Source organism: Erinaceus europaeus, chromosome 10 (assembly GCF_950295315.1).
Source record: "Erinaceus europaeus chromosome 10, mEriEur2.1, whole genome shotgun sequence".
NCBI lineage: Eukaryota > Metazoa > Chordata > Mammalia > Eulipotyphla > Erinaceidae > Erinaceus > Erinaceus europaeus.
Genome location: NC_080171.1, coordinates 18,001,136 through 18,025,177, shown reverse-complemented (window position 1 = coordinate 18,025,177; position 24,042 = coordinate 18,001,136). Strand labels below are relative to the sequence as shown.

The 24,042-nt window shown below is 41.0% G+C and overlaps 1 protein-coding gene across 6 annotated transcripts in view; it reads left to right on the top strand.

Moving 5' to 3' along the window:
* UNC13B (unc-13 homolog B) overlaps positions 1-24,042 on the top strand; it is a 224,666-nt gene that overhangs the window by 55,034 nt on the left and 145,590 nt on the right. For all 6 annotated transcript variants that reach the window (XM_060199237.1, XM_007522825.3, XM_016188041.2 and 3 more), the window contains exons 4-7: positions 2,323-2,440; positions 4,381-4,504; positions 8,087-8,160; positions 20,659-20,716. In XM_060199237.1, the coding sequence (XP_060055220.1) occupies positions 2,323-2,440; positions 4,381-4,504; positions 8,087-8,160; positions 20,659-20,716 (374 nt within the window). The remainder of the gene's footprint in view (positions 1-2,322; positions 2,441-4,380; positions 4,505-8,086; positions 8,161-20,658; positions 20,717-24,042) is intronic.

Below are 24,042 nucleotides of genomic sequence, written 5' to 3'. Positions count from 1 at the left end.
AGACTCTGGTGTGTGTGTGTGTGTGTGTGGTGTGGAGAATACAGGTCCAAGAAAGATGAAAGAGGACCTACTGGGGTTGTATTGTTATATGGGAAACTGGGGAATGTTATGCTTGTACAAACTATTGTATTTACTGTTGAATGTAAAACATTAATTCCCCAATAAAGAAATAAAAAAAAAGAAAAATCATTATTACTTTTGACCCTTTACTCCCTCTAGAGTTTTCTGATGAACACATTTTCTTTGTTTTTTTTTTTTTTAAAAATATATTTTGTTTTTATTAATGAGAAAGACAGGAGGAGAGAAAAAGAACCAGACATCACTCTGGTACATGTGATGCCAGGGATTGAACTCAGGACCTCATGCTTGAGAGTCCAATGCTTTATCCATTACACCACCTCCTAGACCACAAGAACACATTTTCTTTATCTGTCCTTAGTCAAGCTATTAAAAACACCTGGTTACTATTATTTTAATATACTAATTGAGATATTACTTAGGGAATGCTTTCTAAGTGTTCGTTAGTAATTTTTTCCCCCAGATTCAAATGACACTTCAGAATTAGGGTCGTTTAGTTTTAAACCCCTGGCCCCTACCTGCCTGGGGGGGCGGGGAACTTTACAAGTGGTGAAACAGTCCCGCAGGTGATTCTCTTTCTTCTTCTCCCCCTTCCCTCTTGCTTTCTCTTTGTCTCTTTCTAATTAATAAAATAAAGCAAAAGGAATTAGTATCATTATATGCATTTTCCAAGACTAATCAATAAATTAGACTCAGTGACAAGTGTGACAAAAAGCTGAGATTCTCTGCTGTGGATACCCTAACCTGACTTGTGGCTGGGTTTAGCCACTTACTCTGTGCCTCTGAAAAGCTCTCCAAACAGTCTAGAAGCTTTTAGAGAGAGAAACTTGGTCTTATATTTTATTTCTTTTCCAGAGTATTAAGAATATACACCACACTGGGAGACAGTGATTCAATGAACAAACGAACTCTTCAGTACATTTTCTGTTCTATTGTATTTATGTAAAGGGGCAAGTTTTTTGCTTCACTTGTTTTCAACTCTTGATACCTTTGGCTTATAATACCACATATCAAACTCCTCAATCAGAAATTTAGTACTAGTAGAAAATCTTAGTAGTACAGCAGGGAAGTCAAGCTTTTGTTTTCTTGAGAATATTTCTCTGTTTTTCCTTTTGGAATTCATCTGACCTCATCTTTTTTATTTTATTTTTTCTCCTTTCCCCTGAAATATCCTATTTATTTTAATTAGAACTTTCTGGAGAACTGCTCCCATTAACAGAAGCATTTACTTACTTGTTCCATCTTAAGGTCATAGTTACATTTGAGCTGGTCTTTCTAGACTGAAGGTTACCCTGTATGTCACTGCCTTTGCGTAGTTGTTAGTTCTCTGCCTCCTTTTGGAATGATGTCTCCTCAATACTTTTTCTAGTTTCTGTGACTGGGAAATAATCGTGTACCATCGTAATGTGGTAGTCATTGTGTTTAGAGGAGATAATGTAGACTTGAACTCCCTGCGACTAATGAGTTCTCCAGATGCTGGGTATCTGAACAGGCATAAATGCAGCATTCTCTAGTGCCTCTCACCAGCCTCTGATCCCATGTTCCCCTCAAATGTAGGTGTTCTTGGTGAGCCCTTCACTTCTCCTTTTCATACATTTTGTAAAGAAGACTTTCCTTTTTCTCTGTACAGTCCATAGGTATGAATTGGGGCAGTGTTAGTACTAACAAACTGCCGTCTAAGGGGAGAGATTGTAGTTAGGCAGGCCTGGCAACAGTGCCCTCATTGCTTGACCTTTTTCTTCTTTTTTTTTTTCTTCCTCTTCCTCTCTTTGTGAAACACTGATTATGTTCACAGCTTAAAAGGAAGTGCACTGACCAACAAGGACACTTTTCTTTTTTAATCTTTTTATATTTATTATTTTCCCTTTTGTTGCCCTTTTTTTATTGTTGTTGTAGTTATTGTTGTTGATGTCATCGTTGTTGGATAGGACAGAGAGAAATAGGGGAAGACAGGGGGAGAGAAAGATAGACACCTGCAGACGTGCTTCACTGCCTGTGAAGCGACTCCCTTGCAAGTGGGGAGCCGGGGGCTCGCAAGGACACTTTTGTATGGATACCCTGTTTAGGTTTCTTAGGAATCTAAAGAGCGGGTGTATGTAGCATTCTGGGACATTTGATGTTTCTCTGACAAAATCCTGGTGAGAATGGATTCCAGATTTAGATAAAAACAAAGAAAAAAGGAGTTGTAGCTGTTTCTTTTCCACTAGTTGACTTCCTTTAAAGGGCTATGTTCTTTTCCTTTAGTGAGATTAGTCGCCTCGACCTGGGTCTAAGTGTGGAGGTATGGAACAAAGGACTCATCTGGGACACCATGGTGGGGACCGTGTGGATTGCACTGAAGACTATTCGTCAGTCGGACGAGGTCAGTCAGTATATTGCCCCTTGGGAGGTATTGCTCTAACCTTTGCTTCTCCTTGTCCTAATATTCATCCACGCATGTCAGACTGCTTTGCTTCCTTTCTGGTTAGAGGGCGTGCAACCAAGCAATTCCTACTCTTTTTTTTTTTTTTTTTTTTCTCTAGAGCCCTGCTCAGTTCTAGTTTATGGTGGTGCTGGGGATTGAACTTGGGACTTTGGAGCATCAGGCATGAGAGTCTCTCTGCATAACTATTATGCTACCTCCCCCCCCAATCCTACTTTCTCCTGGAGGTTTGGGTGGTTTTGCTTAGCTCTGATCTTCCCTGTGACTAAATCAGAGGTGCTCTTGACTTATAGGCAGGGAACCTTTTCTGACTACTCTTTCTGTGTGTCCATGTGATTGATATATATATCACATATGCAAATATGTGTGTTCAAGTGGAGTTTCATCAAACTCCCACAGTTAGCTGACTTAATTCTGTTCTCTGCTTTTCTCCCCCTCCTTCTTCCCCCTCCTCCTCTTCCATCTCCTTCCTGCTCCTTCTCTCTTTCTATCATTATTATTATTTAAATTTTTTGAAATATTTATTTTCCCTTTTGTTGCCCTCATTTTTTCATTGTTTTTATAGTTATTATTGTTGTTATTGATGTCATTGTTGTTGGATAGGACAGAGAGAAATGGAGAGGAGGGGAAGACGGGGAGAGAAAGATACCTGAAGACCTGCTTCACCGCCTGTGAAATGACCCCCCTGCAGGTGGGGAGCTGGGGCCTTGAACCAGGATCCTTATGCAGGTCCTTGCGCTTTGCGCCACCTGTGCTTAACCTGTTGTGCTACCACCCGACTCCCTATTATTTTTTAAGCCAGTGCACTGCTCAGCTCTGCTTATGGTAGTTGATCCTGGGGATTGAATCTGAGACCTTTGGTGCCTCAGGCATGGAAGTCTTTGCATAACGATTATGCCAGCTCCCCAGTCCTCTGCCCTGTTTCTTTCAGTCCTCCTTTCACTTGTAGCTACTAGACTTGGAAGTTTCTATTTAAGCCATTTCTATACATGATTTTATTCAAGACTGAACTCCTACTCCACTTTCCCAGATTAGCTTAGCATAACTCATAATCATTTCTCCAAAGACGCTCACTTTGAAGTGGACAGAATCTGTTACATCCCTGTTTGGCTTTAACATGGGCTCTGTTTTCTCTGGGAACAGAAATGATGAAGGTGTTCCTCTGTTCTCTAAACTTCTTTTAGTTCTATCAAGTCTCTGTCCCCTCATGGAGATGGGTAGCTCATGGCCATTGTGGCCCTCTTTCGGATCTACTTAACTAATAATATTAACAGTTCTTTACTGACTAGAAGCAGTAATAACTTATCATTAAGGGCATAATTGTTAAAAACTGTGCTTTAAAAAAAAATGACATCAGGGAATGGACCCTAGACCTCACATATGCACAGTGCTACTGAGTCACCTCCCTGGCCTGATTTTTATTCTCTATAATTTTGAGGGAGAGATGGAGAAAGACACCAAAGCACAGCTCCAGAATCCATGGAGTTCCCTTGGTGTTATCAGTGGTGCTCCCATGTCCTACTGGGGCTGAACTCACATATGCTAAGGCTTACGCTTTATTCCTGCTAAGCCGTCTTCCAGACCCAGTAATTGCTGCGATTTACTCTTGATCTGTGGAGATATTTGGTTTCTGAATTCGATATTCTGGAAACAACTGTCTCCAGTGGGCCTATAGAGAGATGAATACAGTGCAAAATATTCTCCCATCAGAGAGGGAGGATAGAAGCTACGTGCAAAGTGATGAGAATGAGTCAGGATGTGAGTGGCCCTCAGGAGCTCTCCGACAAAGAATTTAAGAGAAAAAACACCAGGCCCTCACCCTTGAGCCAAGAGGGGAGTCACGCAAGAGGGAATTTTAATCTTAGATCTCTGTTTTCTAGGAAGGACCTGGAGAGTGGTCCACGCTGGAGGCTGAGACGCTAATGAAAGATGATGAGATCTGTGGAACTAAAAACCCAACTCCACATAAAATTTTGCTTGACACAAGATTTGAATTGCCTTTTGGTGAGTCTGTTTGATTAGTTTTTTTTTAAAAATATTTATTTATTTCCTTTTTGTTGCCCTTGTTGTTTTTATTGTTGTAGTTATTGTTGTTGATGTAGTCGTTGTTGGCTAAGGACAGAGAGAAATGGAGAGAGGAGGGGAAGAGAAAGATAGACACCTGCAGACCTGCTTCAGCGTCTGTGAAGCAACTCCCCTGCAGGTGAGGAGCCGGGGCTTGAACCAGGATCCTTACGCTGGTTTTTGCGCTTTGCGCCACGTGTGCTTAACCCGCTGTGCTACCGCCCGACTCCCGATTAGTTTTTTTTTTAACCTAATACTTTTTGATATATATGTGTGTGTGTGTGTGTGTGTGTGTGTATTGAAATTGTTAATTATTTTACTAAGGTACCGTTTGTCCTCTCAGTCATTTGTTTTGAGAACATTTTCCTCTTTCACTCTATTCCTGATGAAACCATACTTTGAGATGTTGCAGGGCAGACTCCAGTCACTTAAAGAATATACACTAAAGCACTCTTTTCAGGCTACTTATTCCTCTGTGACTATTCAGTAATTTATGAACTTTCTGCTTCCTAGAGACCATCAGTGAATCATTATTCTTTCTAAAAAATATTTTATTTATTAGCACAAGATTGGAGGGGGGAGAGAGTGGAGGAGAGAGAGACAGAGAGAACCAGAGCATCAACCTGGCATGATGGATATTAGGAATTGAACTTGACTTCATGCTTTTAAGTCATTTTCCCTACTTAGTGTATTATCTCCTGAGCCCACTATTTTTTTTTTTTTTGCCTCCAGGGTTATCTGCTCCCGGAGGCTATTTTTTCCCTTTTGTTGCCCTAGTTGTTTATCATTGTTATTATTTTGTTATTATTGTCATTGTTGTTGGATAGGACAGAGAGAAATCTAGAGAGGAGGAGAGAAAGACCTGCAGACCTGCTACACCGTTTATGAACCAAATCCCCTGCAGATGGGGAGCCGGGGGGCTCGAACCGGGAGAGGCCACTATTCTTAACTAAATAAATAATTCCCCCCTTTTTTTTCCCTCCAGGGTTATTGCTGGGGCTCGGTGCCACAAATTCACTGCTCCTAGAGGCTGTGTCCCCCCCTTTTGTTGCCCTTGATGTTTTATTGTTGTTGTGGTTATTATTTCTGTTATTGATGTTGTCATGTTGAATAGGACAGAGAGAAATGGAGAGAGGAAGGGAAGACAGAAGAAGAGAGAAAGATAGACACCTATAGACCTGTTTCACAGCCCGTGAAGCAACCCCCCTGCAGGTGGGGAGTCAGGGGTTCGAACCAGGATCCTTATGCAGGTCCTTGCACTTTGTGCCATGTGCACTTAACCTGCTGTGCTACCACCGCCTGACCCTCCCCTTTTCTTTTTTTTTAATGAGTGAGAGATAAAGGCAAGAGCCTTTTCCAACTCTGGCATCTGGTGTTGCTGGGGGTTGAGCTTGTGACCTCAGGGGCCTCAGGTATGCAAATATTGTGTGTTCTAACACATTGAGCTAACTGCCTTGCCCCAAGGATATATTCTTTTTAATTTATTTTTTATTTTATTTATTTATTTTTCCCTTTTGTTGTCATTGTAGTTATTATTGTTGTTACTGACGTTGTCGTTGTTAGGACAGAGAGATATGGAGAGAGGAGGGAAAGACAGAGGGGAAGAGAAAGACAGACACCTGCAGACCTGCTTCACCGTTTGTGAAGCAACTCCCCTGCAGGTGGGGAGCCGGGGGCTCCAACTTGGAACCTTATGCCGGTCCTCACGCTTTGTGCCACGTGCGCTTAACCCACTGTGCTACTGCCCGACCCCTCAATTATATTCTTTTGAAAATACTTTAACATTTATTATTTTGCTCTCATACCTTAGGCTCCAAAGTCCTAGGTTCCATCCCATGCACCACCAGAGTTGTGCTCTGGTTAAAAAAAAAAAAAAAAAAGAACTATTCTTATATTGAAGAAAATGCCTATTATTATTGTTATTATTATTATTACCATCATAGGGGCTTTACTGCTTCAGGTCAGCTTCAAACTACTTATTGGGAATCGGGCGGTAGCACAGCTGGTTAAGCGCAGGTGGCACAGTGAAAGGACTGGCCTAAGGTCCCCGGTTCTTGGCCCCCGGCTTCCTACTTGCAGGGCCGTCGATTCACAGGAGGTGAAGCAGGTTTGTCGGTGTCTTTTTTCCCTCTCTCTGTCTTTCCCTCTGCTCTCCATTTCTCTCTGTCCTATCTAACAGTGACAACATCAATAACAACAATAATAACTACAACAATAAAACAAGGGCAACCAAAGGGAAAATAAATATCAAAAAACTATTTATTTATTGATGAGAAAGCAAGAGAATGAGAGAAAAAGGAAGAATACCATTCTGGCTCATACAACGCCAGATCTTGAGCTCAGGACCTCATTCCCCAGAGTCCATTGTTTTAACCACTGCACCACCTCCACCACTGCTCCAGGTCGGATTTTTTCAGACAGCAAGACAGAATCAGAGACAGAAGGAAAGAAGGAAAGATAGTCCAGCCCTAAAGCTGTGCAGTGAGGGCTGGATTTGAATCTGGGTCACATACATGGCAAAGCAGGCACCTCCCAGGGTGAGCTATCTTGCTGACACAAAAAATTCATTTTGACATAATTTGGATCATAATCTATAAACTATATGTACTATTACATACACTGATTAAACACATTATCTTAAACATTAGGTCATGCCACACTTTAAGATCTATCTTGCCAATTTGAATGCTTGTCTAGATTATAGATTGAGCAATCCTTCAATTAACATGTAGTTTACCAAGGAGCCTCAGGTGTGAGAATGTGTTTGCATAACCATTATGTTAACTACCTCACCCTATTTGAAAATTTCTGGGAGAATAGATCTTACGTTTTCATAATAAGGAAAAGTTTGTGGGCTTAAGAGGTGGTGCAGTGGATAGAGATTCCCAATACTACATGTGCCAGAGTGACGATCTCTCCTCTCTGTCCTCCTCCAAATCAGTCAGTCAGTCAGTCAGTCAGTCAGTCAGTCAGTCAGTCAACCAATCTTCACAAAGAAGAAAAAAATTTGTAATTATATGTGGTTATAGATGTTAACTAGCTTATTGTGAGGATTACCACATTGAATCATGTTGAGATCTGGAACTAAATATTATGTCAATTATATCTCACTTAAACTATATGCCATCTTTTAAAAATGGTAACTTAATTTTTTTCTTATGTCAGAAATTCAAGAAATACAGGTGTGCAGAAAGGAGATAAAAATCTTACAATCTCACCAATTAAAGATACTTATTTTTTGCATATATTGACATGTCTTTCAGTTTTTTTCTCGTACGCAGCTTTTTCTGTAAAATGACATAGTGTACATTACTTTTAAACCCATAAACTGTTCTTAGCTATACTACGTAAAATGTTCTTTCTTTCTCTCTCCCTATTTTGGTAGAGCTGGGGACTCACACATATGTTATTCGACATTTGATTGTTTAAAGTATTAGTGGCAATTGATTAAGTCTGATAATGTGGCTTGGAGATAAACACATGCACATATATATGAACTTATTTATTTATTTTGTGTGGCAGATATTCCAGAAGAAGAAGCTAGATATTGGACTTACAAATTGGAGCAAATTAATGCCTTGGGAACTGACAATGAGGTAGGAACTGATTTCTCTGCAATCAATAGAAATGGAGAAAATTTTTTATAAAACACATTATAGTTTGTAGTAATTTTCCCACCACCAAGGTTCCTATATCCCCACACCACATGAACCTTGCAGCCACCCCCACTAACCATGGCTAACTTTGACATTTTTCATCACCTCATAAAGAACCTCACCAATGTGTTCTCAAGTCTCACCTCTTCAGAACCCTATCCAACTATGGAAAGATAGAAACAGGCTGGGAGCATGGATTGACCTGTCAATGCCCATGCCCAGTGCAGAAGCAATAACAGAAGCCAGACCTCCCAACTTCTGCACCCCATAAAGAATTTTGGTCCATACTCCCAGAGGGATAAAGAATAAGGAAGTTCCAGTGGAGGGGATGGGATACGGAACTCTGGTGGTGGGAACTGTGTGGAATTGTACCTGTTATCTTACAATCTTGTTAATTATTATTCAATCATTAACTAAAAGAGAAAGGAAAGAAAGATAGGAGAGAAAAAAGAAAGAAACTATGTGCTGTTAACCCTATTGCTTCAATCTCAGCTTTAGGCAATCACTCATTTACTTTGTCTCCATATATAGGCTTATCTTGAACCTAAATGAGATTATACTGTATGTGGTCCTTGGGAACTATCTTCTTTCATTAAGCATGCTATTTTCAAAGTTTCTGCCAGGTTGTAGCATTTATCAGTACATCATTTCTCATTGTCAAATAATATACCATCGTGTCTTTATAATCCTCTGTCCGGGTGAGCTAGTCTAATGAGTTTAGAGCATTAATTTTTTAAATTTGTATTTTGTTGTTTATTGATAACATTCTTTTAGTCATTTGTTCACTAATTTATTGAGCACCATAAACCAGCTATGTTGTGAATACTTAGTCTTTGCCGGAGATGAAAAGTCCTGATCTTATGGCTCAGGAGACAGACAGGGCTGTCTAGTGGTGGTGCACTGGGTTAAGCACACATAATATAATACACAAGGACCTGTGCAAGGATCCAGGTTCGAGCCCCTGGCTTTCCACTTGAAGTGGGGTTGCTTCACAAGCAGTAAAACAGGTCTACAGGTGTCTTATCTTTCTCCCTATTTCTACTCCCCTCTATTTCTCTCTGTTCTATCTTAAAAAAAAAAAAGACAGTAATAGTAGTTATAGTTAAATATTAGAAAGTATGATGTGCTGTACAGGGAAAAATATATCTTTAAAAAAAATTATCTTTATTTATCCATTGGATATAGGCAGCCAGAAATCAAGAGGCAAGGGGGAGAAAGAGAGGGAGAGACAGAGAGACACCTGCAGCTCTGCTTTACCACTTGCAAAGCTTTCCCCCTGCAGGTGGGGACCAAGGGTTCGAATCCAGGTCCTTGCACATTGTAACGTGCGCTCAACCAGGGACGCCACCACCCGCCCCCCCAATCTATTTTCTTTGTGCAAGTTTTACACATCTTAGATTTATTTCTAATTGTTGCGAATAGTATATTTAAAAATACACTTCTTATAAGTCATTGCTATTAGAAGACATATTTTGCTGCTCGTTTTTTTGCTTTGATCCTATGCCATAATTGTTTTAGTTCTAATTTAGAGACACCCTTTGATCTCTCTTTGTAGCTAGCTTTTGTGTGTTTGAATAGTAGTTTTTAAAATCTCTTCCCATTTCTAATGCCTGCTTTATTATTATTATTATTATTATTATTTTTACCAGAGTAGTGCTCAGCTTTGGCTTATGGTAATGTTAGGGGTTGAACCTGGGACCTCAGAGCCTCAGGCATGCATGGAAGTCTTTTTGCATAACCATTATGCTGTCTCCTCAGCCCTCATGCATTATACACACGTACGTACACACACACATGCACACACATGAATCCATGGCCTTGTGTTGGTGCAGTACCACTGAGTGACTTCCCAGTCCAACTTTTAGTCTACATATTTTTGAGAGAGATGTAAAGAGACAGTGGAGCACTGTTCTGGCAGTGATGGTTCCCTGGGTGCAATCTGTGTACACCATGTGTCCCTGGGGCTGAACCCATGACGAGACGTGTGCCGTGCCTGCTGACCCACCTCCTGGGCCATGTACACTTGTATTTTTTGAGACCAAATGTTGGATTTGTAGGAACATTAGCCATCAAAACAGCAAGCTTCCCTGCCATTATTCCCTGCCTCTAGCCCATAGCCTCCCATATATATAATTTTTTTTCATTTATTTTCTCTTTTGTTGCCCTTGTTTTTTTTATTGTTGTAGTTATTATTGTTGCTATTGATATTGTTGTTGTTAGATAGGGCAGAGAGAAATGGAGAGAGGAGGGGAAGACAGAGAGGGGGAAAGAAAGATAGACACCTGCAGACCTGCTTCACCGCCTGTGAAGCGACCCCCCTGCAGGTGGGGAGCCGGGGTCTCGAACTGGGATCCTTATGCCGGTCCTTGCTCTTCACGCCATGTGCGCTTAACCCGCAGTGCTACTACTTGACTTCCATTTTTTTTTTAATCTAAGTTTGATTTAAAAATTTTTGTATTTGCGATTTATAGTGGGTGACAAGATTGTAAGATGACAGTGTAGAGTTCCACACCACACCCAGAGTTCTGTGTCCACACCCTCCCAAAGACAACCACTGTAGTTAGTTTTCAGAAAGGTTTAGAAACAGTTCATATTTTCAATGTACAGGACATTGATAAAGTTAAATTGGCGAACTAGGCAGATCTTGCTGTATTTCTTGTCTTCCATCTTCAGACAAGGAGAGGGCAGGATGGGCTGTGGCTGCATCCAGAGTCACACTGGCTGCAGAGATAAGTGGACCATACTCCTGAGAAGGGCCTCAGTAGCCCTAGGCAAAGGCAAAATGATCCTCATACTTTGAAGTCCTTTCTGGTTCTGGGTAGATCCAATTTACCTCTAATTATCTCTCCCAGAGACCCGCCCTTAATGTGCAGAGTCCCACCTGGACCATCATTGACTTACCAGCTCTGAAATGGTCTTTCCTCCAGTCTGCAAGGAATAAACAAACACGATAGCCCATTGTCTCAAAGATATAACTGCCTTTTTGTCCAGAATACTGTGATTATAAATTCCAAAAATAAAATGAAAACATAGTGAAACCAAAGAAATACATTGTATATATTTGAATATCTTTTTACCATTTGAACTATTATGTCTGCTTTGAATACTTGACCAATTCTTATCCTCTACTCATTCTTACAGTACTGTAATATCTGTGTTTTATTTGGGGTATTTGAAATAAAATTGGGAATATAGTAAGTTTATGAAATAATTTTTCAGTTAGTTTTCTCCACTTTTTGGAAATTATAACTTCTACTTATCCTCAAAATATAATGTGATCTTCAATTTAAAAGCAGTAAAATTACTCATATGTAAAGTTTGAGACATATCATTTTCTATTAAAATATTCAAAACTGTTAAAATAAAAAAAGTTAAATTGGCATCTGTGGAGGTGGTTCAGTGCGTAGGGTGCAGGACTTGGTGTGTGAGAGGCTCCAGGTTCAATCCCTGTTCAACACATATCCAAGGAGAGCTGTGCTCTGCCCCACCCTATAAAAAGAAGTAATTAAAAAAACAATACATATACAGTATGTATATATATAATATTTATAAAATGGAAACACTGACAAGACCATAGGATAAGAGGGATACAATTCCATGCAATTCCCACCATCAGAACTCTGTATCCCATCTCCTCCCTTTGATAGCTTTCCTGTTCTTTAACCCTCTGAGAGTATGGACCCAGGGACGTTATGGGATGCAGAAGGTGGAAGGTCTGGCTTCTGTAATTGCTTCCCTGCTGAACATGGGCATTGATAGGTTGATCCATACTCCCAGCCTCTCTCTCTTTCCCTAGTGGGGCAGAGTTCTGGGCAAGCGGGGCTCTAGGACACATTGGTGAGGTTGTTTGCCCTGGAAGTCCGGTTGGCATCATGGTAGCATCTGGAACCTGGTGGCATCGTGAAGCTGGTGGGTTCACATTCCATGCCTGACATCTCTGATGCAGTCCAAAGTGAAACATGCTGAGGTGGTACTGGTTGCAATGATTAGGTTGGGATCAGCAGGTACAGTATCAGTTGGTATGAGTTGGGAGAAGCATGCAGTAAAGGGAGCTTCACCCTAGAGGTTTCAGGATTGGGAAAAATATGGGCTTTATAGAGAAAGGGAAAGGTTCCTGCTGTCTGAGGGTTTAAGAAAGCAGTACATAGTTATAGCTATAACCAAATCATTTGGCAGTTGGGTTAACTTTGCTATTTAACCTTACTAAATTGTATTTAACATTTTATTCATAGCTCATTGGTCATAATTGGTATGTTATTGACACCCCCCCCCCCCAGATTTCTTTAGTCTTTTTTTTTCCTTGTGCCACTTTTCAAGACCCGGCCTAGCATATTTTTTTTTTTTTTCTTTTCTTTTGTCTTTCTCTAGCCCTCTCTGTCTTCCCCTCCTCTCTCCATTTCTCTCTATTCTATCCAACAACAATAATAACTACAACAATAAAAAAACAATAAGAGAAACACAAGGGAATAAATATTTTTAAAAAAAGTAGATAGAGACAGAGAAGAATTGAGAGGGAAGGAGAAGATAGTAAGGGATAGAGAGAGACCCCTTCTGAAGCCTTGCCCCTGCAGTAAGGACCGGGGTTTGAGCCCAGTTCTTTTTTTTTTTTTTGTTTTAATGTTCAAGCCTATCTTTTATTACTTTATTATTTTTTTTTCCCCACCGCCCAATCTCCATATCCCACCCCCTCCCCCGATAGCTTTCCCATTCTCTATCCCTCTGGGAGCATGGACCCAGGATCATTGTGGGTTGCAGAAGGTAGAAGGTCTGGCTTCTGTAATTGCTTCACCGCTGAACATGGGCGTTGACTGGTCGGTCCATACTCCCAGTCTGCCTCTCTCTTTCCCTAGTAGGGTGGGTCTCTGGGGAAGCTGAGCTCCAGGACATATTGGTGGGGTCTTCAATCCAGGGAAGTCTGGCCGGCATCCTGATGACACCTGGAACCTGGTGACTGAAAAGAGAGTTAACATACAAAGCCAAACAAATTGTTGAGCAATCCTGGTCCCAAAGCTTGGAAAAGTGGAGAGGAAGTATTAGGGAGGTACTCACTGCAAACTCTAGTGTACTTCTGCTTTCTTACTTTGGTGCCATACTCCAAACTCAGTCAATTTCTGCTTTGCGTTTCTACTTCTACTTCTTTTTTTTTTTTTTTTTACATGCATAACATTCCCCAGATTCCCATTCAACAATACAACCCCCACTATTTAATTCATCATTTTTCATGGACCTGTATTCTCCCCACCCACCCACCCACCCACACCAGAGTCTTTTACTTTGGTGTAATACTCCAATTCCATTTCAGGTTCGACTTGTGTTTTCTTTTCTAATCTTGTTTTTCAACTTCGGCCTGAGAGTGAGATCATCCCGTATTCATCCTTCTGTTTCTGACTTATTTCACTCAACATGATTTTTTCAAGGTCCATCCAAGATTGGCTGAAAACGGTGAAGTCACCATTTTTTACAGCTGAGTAGTATTCCATTGTGTATATATACCACAACTTGCTCAGCCACTCATCTGTTGTTGGACACCTGGGTTGCTTCCAGGTTTTGACTATTACAAATTGTGCTGCCAAGAACATATGTGTACACAGATTTTTTTTTGGATAGATATGTTGTATTCCTTAGGATATATCCCCAGGAGAGGAATTGCAGGATCATAGGGTAGTCTATCATGTCAGATATGAGAATAGCTGTTCCTGTCCTTTTTTGTGGGCCATTGGCTTGAATGATAGTTTTCCATCCTTTCACTTTAAGTCTGTGTTTGTCTTGTTGCGTTAGGTGAGTTTCCTGTAGACAACATATTGTTGGGTTGTGTTTTCTGATCCATCTTCCTACTCTGTGTCTTTTAATAGGTGAATTCAGGCCATTCACATTTATTGATATCAAAGATTGAAGATATTTGAACGCCATTCTTGTAGAGTTTTAGAGTGTTTTGATATGTGTTCTATTTGTGGTGGTCTGGTTGTTTATAGGAAACCTTTTAGAACTTCTTTCAAGGCAGGCTTGGTGATGGTTGCTTCCTTCAACTGTTGCTTGTCTGAGAAGGTTTTGATGCTTCCATCTAGTCTGAATGACAATCTAGCAGGATATAGTATTCTTGGCTGAAAGCCTTTCTCATTGAGGACTCGATAGATATCTTGCCATTCTCTTCTGGCCTGTAGTGTTTGTATGGAGAAGTCTGCTGCTAATCTTATGGGTTTTCCTTTGTAGGTGACTCTTTGTTTTTCTCTGGCAGCCTTGAGGATCCTTTCTTTATCCTTATTCCTTTCCAATCTAAGTATGACATGTCTTGGTGTCTTTAGGTCTGGGTTAATTCTGTTTGGGACCCTCTGGGCTTCTTGAATCTTTATGTCTTTGGTGTTGTCTAGACTAGAGAAATTTTCAGCTATTATCCGGCCTAGCATATTGTATTACATTCATTTTTCACATTACCTTAGATTTCTTTGGCTGGAACATTTTCTCAGACATTCCTAATTCCTAATGACTCTCTTTAAAACCAAACAAGCAAACCACAACTTGCTAATGTAATTTTTAATAGAGAGAGTGTAACTGGAGAGCCTTGTCTTTTTCTTGACTACAAAGGAAATGTAGTATGGATGTGAAAGTCTGGTGATATTTATTATGGACTTGGACACCTTTTTGCATATTAAGAAGCTTCTCTTGTTTTCTAAGAATTTTTCTCAAGAAAGACTGAGGGATCTTGGCATCTATTAGATCTATTTTTTTTCTTTATTTATTTTGGTGAACTACATAAATTGATTTTCAGATATTGAAATATCCTGGCACTTAGTCTATTAGGTCATGATAAATGGGCACTTATATGCCAACATACATTATATGCACACACACATATACTCTTACACATCAATATTATATTGCCTGTTTATGATGTATAAGTACTATGAAAACATGGTGGATTTGTCTTGGTAATCTATTTCGAGTTTTTGCATCTACATTTATAAGGGAGATCGGCCTAAGAGAAAATACTTTTTTTTTCTGATTTTTTTGTTTTGTTACTGTTTGTTACATAGATGTTCTACATTTCCCCTTAGCTCTTCTAGTTTTTTCTTCAGTGTTCTATTTTAATGAGAGAGAGATAGACACAAAGTCCAGAGCACTTCTTAGCTCTGGTTTATGTTGGAGTTGGGGACTGAACCTGGGACTTTAGAGCCTCAGGCATGAAAGTCTTTTTTTTAAAAATTTTTTTCTTAAAGATTTTATTTATTTATGAGAAAGATAGGAGGAGAGAGAAAGAACCAGACATCACATTGGCACATGTGCTGCCGGGGATCGAACTTGGGACCTCATGCTTGAGAGTCCAAAGCTTTCCCACTGCGCCACCTCCTGGACCACTGGCATGAAAGTCTTCTGCAGAAACATTGTGCTGTCTCCCCATCTTGCTCGTGGACTTTCGCATTCTGCTTTGTTTCTGGAAGAGATCCACTGAACATACCTATTGAAAATACCTATTTCCATCTCTTAAGACTGAATTCCTCTAGTTAATGATTAAAATTAGGAATATAAAATTTTAAAATCAACATTTTTAAATGTTATTTTATATAACTAGATTCTAGTCCCTTTGTTTCTTTGGAGAGTGCTGAAACTTTTTTAATTGGCAGCTTTACTAATACTGCACATTTATTTGCTTTATTTTTGATGTGCTGTTATTTCTTTTTCACTATTTATTTATTTATATCCTTTTGTTGTCCTTGTTTTATTTTATTGTTGTAGTAGTTGTTGTTGTTGTTGGATAGGACAGAGAGAAATGGAGAGAGGAGGGGAAGACAGGGGGAGAGAAAGACAGACACTTGCAGACCTGCTTCATCGCCTGTGAAATGACTCCTCTACAGGTAGGGAGCCAGGGGCTTGAACTGGGATCTTTACACTGATCCTTGTGCTTTGTGCCACCTGCTCTTAACCTGCTGCACTACCGCCCAACTCCACTTTTTCACTGCTTTAACATTTGTTTACAATATTATAACATTTAAGGAGTGTAGTTTCATTATCTGTGTGTATATTACACACACACACACACACACCACCAAAATTCTAGTTAATAGTGAACATTTAAATTGTCCTTGACTTGGAACCAAGTTGTGGTGCACCTGGTTGAGTGTATATGCTATAATGTGCAAGGACCTGGTTCAAGTCCACATTCCCCACCTGCAGGGGGAAAGCTTCACAAGCAATGAAACAGTGCTGTAGATCTCTTTCTCTCTACCCCCCCCCCCCTTCTTGATTTCTTCTCTCTCTCTTTTTTTTTTTTTTTTTTTTGCCCTAAGGGTTATTGCTGGGGCTCGGTGCCTGAGCCAGGAATCCACTGCTCCTGGAGGCCATTTTTCTCATTTTATTACCCTTCTTGTTGTCAGTATTGTTGCTGTTGTTGTTGTTGGACAGGACAGAGAAATCAAGAAAGGAGGGGAGGCAGAGAGGGGGAGAGATAGACACCTGGAGACCTGCTTCACTGCTTATGAAGCGACTCCCCTGCAGGTGAGGAGCTACGGGCTTGAGCCAGAAGTCTTAGGCGGATCCTTGTGTTTTGTGCCATATGTGTTTAACCCGCTTAACCCTCTCTCTCTCTCTCTCTCTCTTTCTCTCTGTCTCTCTCTCTCTCTTTTTGCCTCCAGATTTGTTGCTGGGGCTCAGTGCCTGTACTACGAATCCACTGCTCCTGGAGGCTATTTTTCCCTTTTTGTTGCCCATGTTGTTTATTGGATAGGACAGAGAGAAATGGAGAGACGAGGGAAAGACAGAGGGGAAGAGAAAGACAGACACCTGCAGACCTGCTTCACCGCCTGTGAAGGGTCCCCCTTGCAGGTGGGGAACTGGGGGCTCAAACCGGGACCGTATGCCAGTCCGCCAGTCCTTGCACACTTAACCTAACGCTGTGCTACCACCCTGCCCCTCTTTTTTTTTTAATCTTATTTATTGGATTGAGATAGGCAGAAATTGAAAGGGGTGATAGAGGAGAGACACAGAGACACCTGCAACATTGTTTCACCACTTGCAAAACTTTCCTCTGGCAGGTGGGGACTAAGGGCTCAAACCTGGGTCCTTGCACATTGTAACATGTCCACTCAACCTGGTATGCCACCACCTAGCCCCCTTGATTTCTCTCTCTCTCTTAAAGATTTTATTAATTTATTAATGGAAAGATAGGAGGAGAGAAGAAAAGAACCAGACATCATTTGGTACACGTGCTGCCATAGATTGAACTCGGGACCTCATTCCTGAGCGTCCAATGCTTTATCCACTGTGCCACCTCCCAGACCATCCTTGATTTCTGTCTCTATCAAATAAATAAGTAAATAAATAAATATGTAAATACATTCTTCAATCATTCTAGCATATATGGTCTTTTGAAAAAGTAAATTAAATCATCCTTGACTTATCTTTTACAGGAGGTAATAATAGCAGTATCTATGATATTTGTACCATGTTTAATATACACAAGTACATTTACACAGAGATTTTTTTAAAACCAAGGCACTGCTTCATTCTGGCATGTGGTGGTGCAGGTAGTTGAACCTGCGACTTTGGAGTCTCAGCTTAAAAGTATTTTTGTATAATCATTATACTATCTCGTTGGCTTTTATGCAGGACGTCTTTTAGATTTTGGATCACACCACTTGAAAGGCCCTCACCATTAACACTCCTATGTAAGTCAGCATAAAGCCTTTTCTGAGTTACTGCTGTATAACTCATTTATTTCCCCCTCTTGTTCCCTACAGTTCATCCCACATACTAGTCAGAGTGATTTTTTTTTAAGTGTCATTAAGTTATTCCCCTCTTATGTTTAAAAGTCTAAATGGTGGGGGCTGGGCAGTAGTGCAGTGGGTAAAGCCCATGGCACAAAGTGCAAGAACTGGCATAAGGATCCCGGTTTGAGCCTCTGACTTCCTACCTGCAGGGGGTCGGTTCACAAGTGGTGAAGCAGGTCTTCAGGTGTCTTTCTTTCCCCTCCTCTTCCCGCCTCTGTCTATTTCTCTCTGTCTTATCCAACAACAGCGACAGCAATGGCAACAATAACAAGGGCAACAAAATGGGAAAAATGGCCTCCAGGAGCAGTGGATTCATAGTGCAGGCACCGAGCCCCAGCAATGACCCTGGAGGCAACAAACAAACAAACAAACAAACAAAATTTTAAATGGTTTCCTGTTATCCTAGAATAAATCCCCAAGTCCTTATGATACAAACTTGGTGCATTTATCCAGTGCCTAGAATAAGCAAGGCCTTACATATAGTAAGTACTCAAGATACATCTTTTTTTTTTATTATTGTTTTATCACCTTTATTTTTTATCGTGTAGAGACAGCCAGAAATTGAGAGTGAAGGGGTAAATTGAGAGAGAGGGAGAGAGACAGAGAGACACCTGCAGCCCTGCTTCACCCCCCATAAAGCTTTCCCCTTGCAGGTGGGGACCAGAGGCTCGAACCTGGGTCCTTGCGCATTGTAATGTGTGCTCAACCAGGTGCGCCACCACCTGGCCCCAAGATACATCTTTTGAATGAATGACTCAGTGGCAGTTTCAGAAAAACTTTGGTTTTCCCAGCATCTCACAGGTTATTAATAAGTGACAGTCAGGATGAGAACTCCAAGTCTTTTTTTTTTCTTTCTTCTTTTTCATACTTCTTTTTTTTTTTTTTTTTTAATTTCTTTATTAGGGAATTAATGTCTTACAGTTGACAGTAAATACAATAGTTTGTACGTGCATAACATTTCCCAGTTTTCCATATAACAATACAACCCCCACTAGGTCCTCTGTCATCCTTCTTGGACCTGTATTCTCCCCCTCACCCTCCCACCCCAGAGTCTTTTACTTGGGTGCAATACGCCAATTCCAGTTCAGGTTCGACTTGTGTTTTCTTTTCTGATCTTGTTTTTCAACTTCTGCCTGAGAGTGAGATCATCCCATATTCTCCAGGTCTCTTTCTTGTAAGTTGATGGACTGACTTGTAATTTAACCCTTCCTGGCCCTCCAGTGGACTTGGAGCCAAACTACTCTGTCTTCCAGACAAATTAGCGGTTACCTCAGCTGATCTGCTTATGCATTTCTCTCTCTTTAAAGTTTTTTTTATTAGTGATTTAATAATGATTAACAAGATTGTAAGATAATGGGTACAATTCCATACCGTTCCCACCACCTGAGTTCTATGTTCCATCCCCTCCATTGGAAGCTTCCTTATTTTTTATCCCTCTCTGGAAATATGGACCAGAATTTTTTATTGGTGTGCAGAAGTTGGAAGGTCAGGGGAGAATACAGGTCCATGAAGGATGACAGAGGACCTAGTGGGGGTTGTATTGTTATATGGGAAACTGGGGAATGTTATGCATGTACAAACTATTGTATTTACTGTTGAATGTAAAACATTAATTCTCCAATAAAGAAATAAAAGGGAGTCGGGCTGTAGCACAACGGGTTAAGCGCAGGTGGCTCAAAGCACAAGGACCGACATAGGGATCCCGGTTCGAACCCTGGCTCCCCACCTGCAGGGGAGTCGCTTCACAGGCGGTGAAGCAGTTCTGCAGGTGTCTGTCTTTCTCTCCTCCTCTCTGTCTTCCCCTCCTCTCTCCATTTCTCTCTGTCCTATCCAACAATGAATGACAACAACAACAATAACTACAACAATAAAACAACAAGGGCAACAAAAGGGAATAAATAAATAAAATAAATATATATAAAAAAAGAAAACTAAAAAAAAGAAATAAAAAAATAAGTTGGAAGGTCTGTCTTCTTTAATTGTTTCTCCACTGGATATGAACATTTATACTTTTTTCTTTTTGTTTTGCCTTTTCAAATTCTGTTAATATGGAAGACTTACACTTAATTCTTTTTCTTTTCTACAAATTAAATTCTTAATTTGTAGACTTAAAAAAAAAAAGCTTCTGTACTCTTTTTTTTTTTTTTTGGCAGTGGTGGTGGGTTGGGTTGGAGAGGCTGGAGTATAAGTGAGAAGGGAATACTAGTAAATACAATAGTTTAAATAATTGATTTCACTTCCCACACCATCTTGTGAGAGAAAGAAGCACTTTTTTCTTAAGATGAAAAACTCAGTTTTCAAAGTCTCCTAAAGACTTCTGAGGCCCATTTAAGATTCGTAAGGCTAAACCTTCTATGACTTTGTGGCAGAGCTGGCAGGGTGCCCAGGAAACTTTGGTCAGAGCAGCGTCTGTTATCCTGCTCTAGCCTGTCACACCCGGCCAGTGCCAGATCTGATTGTCTGACCTGTGTATCAGGGTCACAGAGGGAAGTCAGCAGTGTGTGTGTGTCTGTGTGTGTGTGTGTGTGTGCGTGTGCGCGCGCGCGCGCGTGATGTTTCTGTTTAATTAAAACAATTTTTTTGGTTCAAGTCAATTGTTAAAACCTTCTTGCAGGTGACTGATTATTTCCCCTCTCTTAACCAGGACTTCATGTTTCCCCCTCCTTTCTGCTTCTAGTATGCAGTCCAAGAAGAAAGCCGGGAGAAACCATTGCCCACTGCTGCTGCCCAGTGTTGTAAGTGAGAAACTTGCCTCTGAGTCTTTTATTAACCGCAGCTTTCTGTCTGTTTTGCAGACTGTGTTTATTTTCACAGGCGAGGTGGAGAGTGTAAACTAAACGTATTCTAGAAGCACACCAACTCACACCCGTATGACTGTATGTCTACTAATCTTAGGAAGTTGTCTTTTGGTTTTGTGTAGCTGTAGGCAGGGCAATGCTGCTTGCTTTCCCTCTTCCATTGTTAGCTGAAAGGAATGATTGATTTTTATATCTTTTTTTAAAAATATTTTTTCTATTTTTATATTTATTTTCCCTTTTGTTGCCCTTGTTGTTTTTCATTGTTGTTGTACTTATTATTGTTGTTGTTGTTAGATAGGACAGAGAGAAATGGAGAGAGGAGGGGAAGACAGAAGGGGAGAGAAAGACAGACACCTGCAGACCTGCTTCACTGCCTGTGAATCGACTCCCCTGCAGGTGGGGAGCCAGGGGCTCGAACAGGGTTCCTTATGCTGGTCCTTGTGCTTTGCGTCATGTGCGCTTAACCCGCTGCGCTACTACCGGACTCCCCTATCTATATATCTTTACCTATTTCTTTTTTTCTGAATGCTGTGCCAGCCTCACACATATGCACAGCTCTGCTGAGAGGTCTTTAGTTTTCTCATTATTGCTGTTTGTTGTTTTCGCCGGGCTGGCTTCACGGGCGGGTAACAGACGACCCGGGACTCATGGCTGGGCTGTAGGCAGTATCTCTTTATTCATGCAGGACGCAGCACAATCTATACCAAGCTAAGCTAAACTAAACTACAAACAATCTTGTCCTTATAAATATACTAGCCCAGTAGGGTGGGAACAGGATGCTACGCAGAGAGGGTGGAGAGAAGTGACTGGTGAAAATCAGGGTGTGACAAGGAGAGGGGGAGGAGCAGGCAAGAATTCTATCACTGAACCACCAATGCCCTGGAGGGAGGGTGGTGCTTGTTAACAGTGGTTATGTAAATAGAATGAAGTGGTTATGTAAATATAATAGTGTTAAGCTGGGGGGGGATTAAACCAAATGAAAGAAACAGAAGAGGTTTTTAGAAGTAGAATTAGAAGCATACCAACAGCTGTTACTGTTGTTGCTGTTATTTGAGAGACAGGCATAGAGGGAGCGATACAGAAACATCTGTGGAGCTTCTCCTGCTGTCTGTAGTACCCTGTGGTGCATGGCCTTGCACATGGAAAGGTGGACTCTCTCCTGGGCCCCATGTTCCTGTTCTTTAAGGCTCAGCTGAAAGGTCACCACCTCTGGGAAGCCCACCTGCTGTTTCTTCAACCTCCCAAGTCTAGCTTAGGTATTTGTCTTCTGTGCTCTCATGTCACCCTGTGTGTGCATCCTAGAAGATATAACTGTTGCACGTCCCTTTGGCAAGAGCAAAGTTTTTCTTCAAAACATAAACACTCTCACATTTGTATTTCTAGCATCAGACCCAATATTTGATGCTCAGTAACCCTCCATAAAATTTGGAAGAGAACTTGTCATTTATTTATTTGTTTATTTATTTACCAGAGCACTGCTCAGTTTATGGTGGTTTGGGGGATTGAACTTGGGACTTCAGAGCTCAGGTATTAGCATAATGGTTATGCAAAGAGATTCTATCTTCCCCTGCCCTGAGGCTAATTTTTCAAGACCATACAGATTTTTTTTTTCTTGAAATGAGCAATGAATTGTTGGTATATAGGCTACCTTCTTCTTTCTTTCTTTCTTTCTTTCTTTCTTTCTTTCTTTCTTTTTTTTTTTGCCTCCAGGGTTATCTCTGGGGCTCAGTGCCTGCATTATGAATCCACTGCTCCTGGAGGCCATTTTTCCCATTTTGTTGCCCTTGTTGTTGTGCTTGTTGTGGTTATTGTTATTGTTGTCATAGCTGTTGTTTGATAGTACAGAGAGAAATTGAGAGAGGAAGGGAAACGAGGAGAGGATAGACACCTGAAGACCTGCTTCACCACTTGTGAAGTGACCCCCAGCAAGTGGGGCGCTGGGGCTCAAACTGGAATCCTTAAGCCAGCCCCTGCACTTTATACCATGTGCGCTTAACCCACTGCGCTACTGCCCAGCCCCCTGGGCTATCTTCTTGAGGAGACACTATAGGACTGAGTTGGAGTCTCTTCCTGCCCTTTTTTTTTTTTTTTTTTTTTTTTAATTTTTTCTATTTGTGAAAAGAGTGCTTATGTGTGTTCTTGTGTTCTGCTTTTTTCTCAGAAAATAAAAACTGTTGGGGGCTGGGTGGTGACACACCTGGTTAAGCACTAATATTACAGTGTATGAGGAAGGTTCAAATCCCTAGTCCTCACCTGCAGGGAGGAAGCTTCACGAGTGGTGAAGTAAAGGTGCAGGTGTCTCTGTCTCTTCCCCCCTCTCTTTTTTACTTCCAGGGTTATCACAGGGGCTCAGTGCATAAACCACAAATCCACTGCTCCTAGAGGCCATTTTTTTCCATTTTGTTGCCCTTGTTGTTGTTCTTACTGCCATTGTTGACGAATAGGACAGAGAGAAATGGTGAGAGGAGGGGAAGACGGGGGAGAGAAAGACAGACACCTGCAGACCTGCTTCACCGTTTGTGAATCGACCCCCCCTGCAGGTGGGGAGCCCAGGCTCAAACTGGGATCCTTGCGTCAGTCCTTGTGCTTCACATCATGTGCACTTGGCCTACTGTGCTACTGCCCAGACCCTCTTCCCCTCTCTGTCTCCCTTCGCTCTCCATTTCTCTCTGTCTCTATCCAATAATAAATAAAATATTAAAGATGATGTTAAGCTATAGAAAATCCATAGGTTTGATTAAAACACCAGGCTTATCAACATCTAGTTGAAGGTGGTAAGGATGATTGTATTGACTATTGTAGTAATACTAGTAAAAATAAGAACCCAACCAGCTAACATTTGGAGCCAGAGCTCAAACCCAGGGCCACTTGCTTGCAAAACAAACTCTACCACCAAACTATATCCCCTGCCACAGCCAGTGCATTTTGAGGTCTTACTGTATGCCGGATGCTACTCTAAGAACTGAAATATTCATCACAGCCCTAAGACAGATTTTTACTGTTGTCTTCACTTTTCAGATGAGGAAATGGAGACAGAGATGGAATAATCTGTCACAAATTACATGGGTAGGAACCGAGTTAGAGTTATATCCAAACACAGACAGCCTGCTTCCATAGTCCATAGTCCATTTCTTGAATGATTTTTATGCCACTTCCTCCCTGAGAAATATTTATTTATTATTAGATGGAGACAGAGAAATTGAGAGAGGAAGTGAAGATAAAGAGACTGAGAGAGAGACACCTGCATCCCTGCTTCACCACTT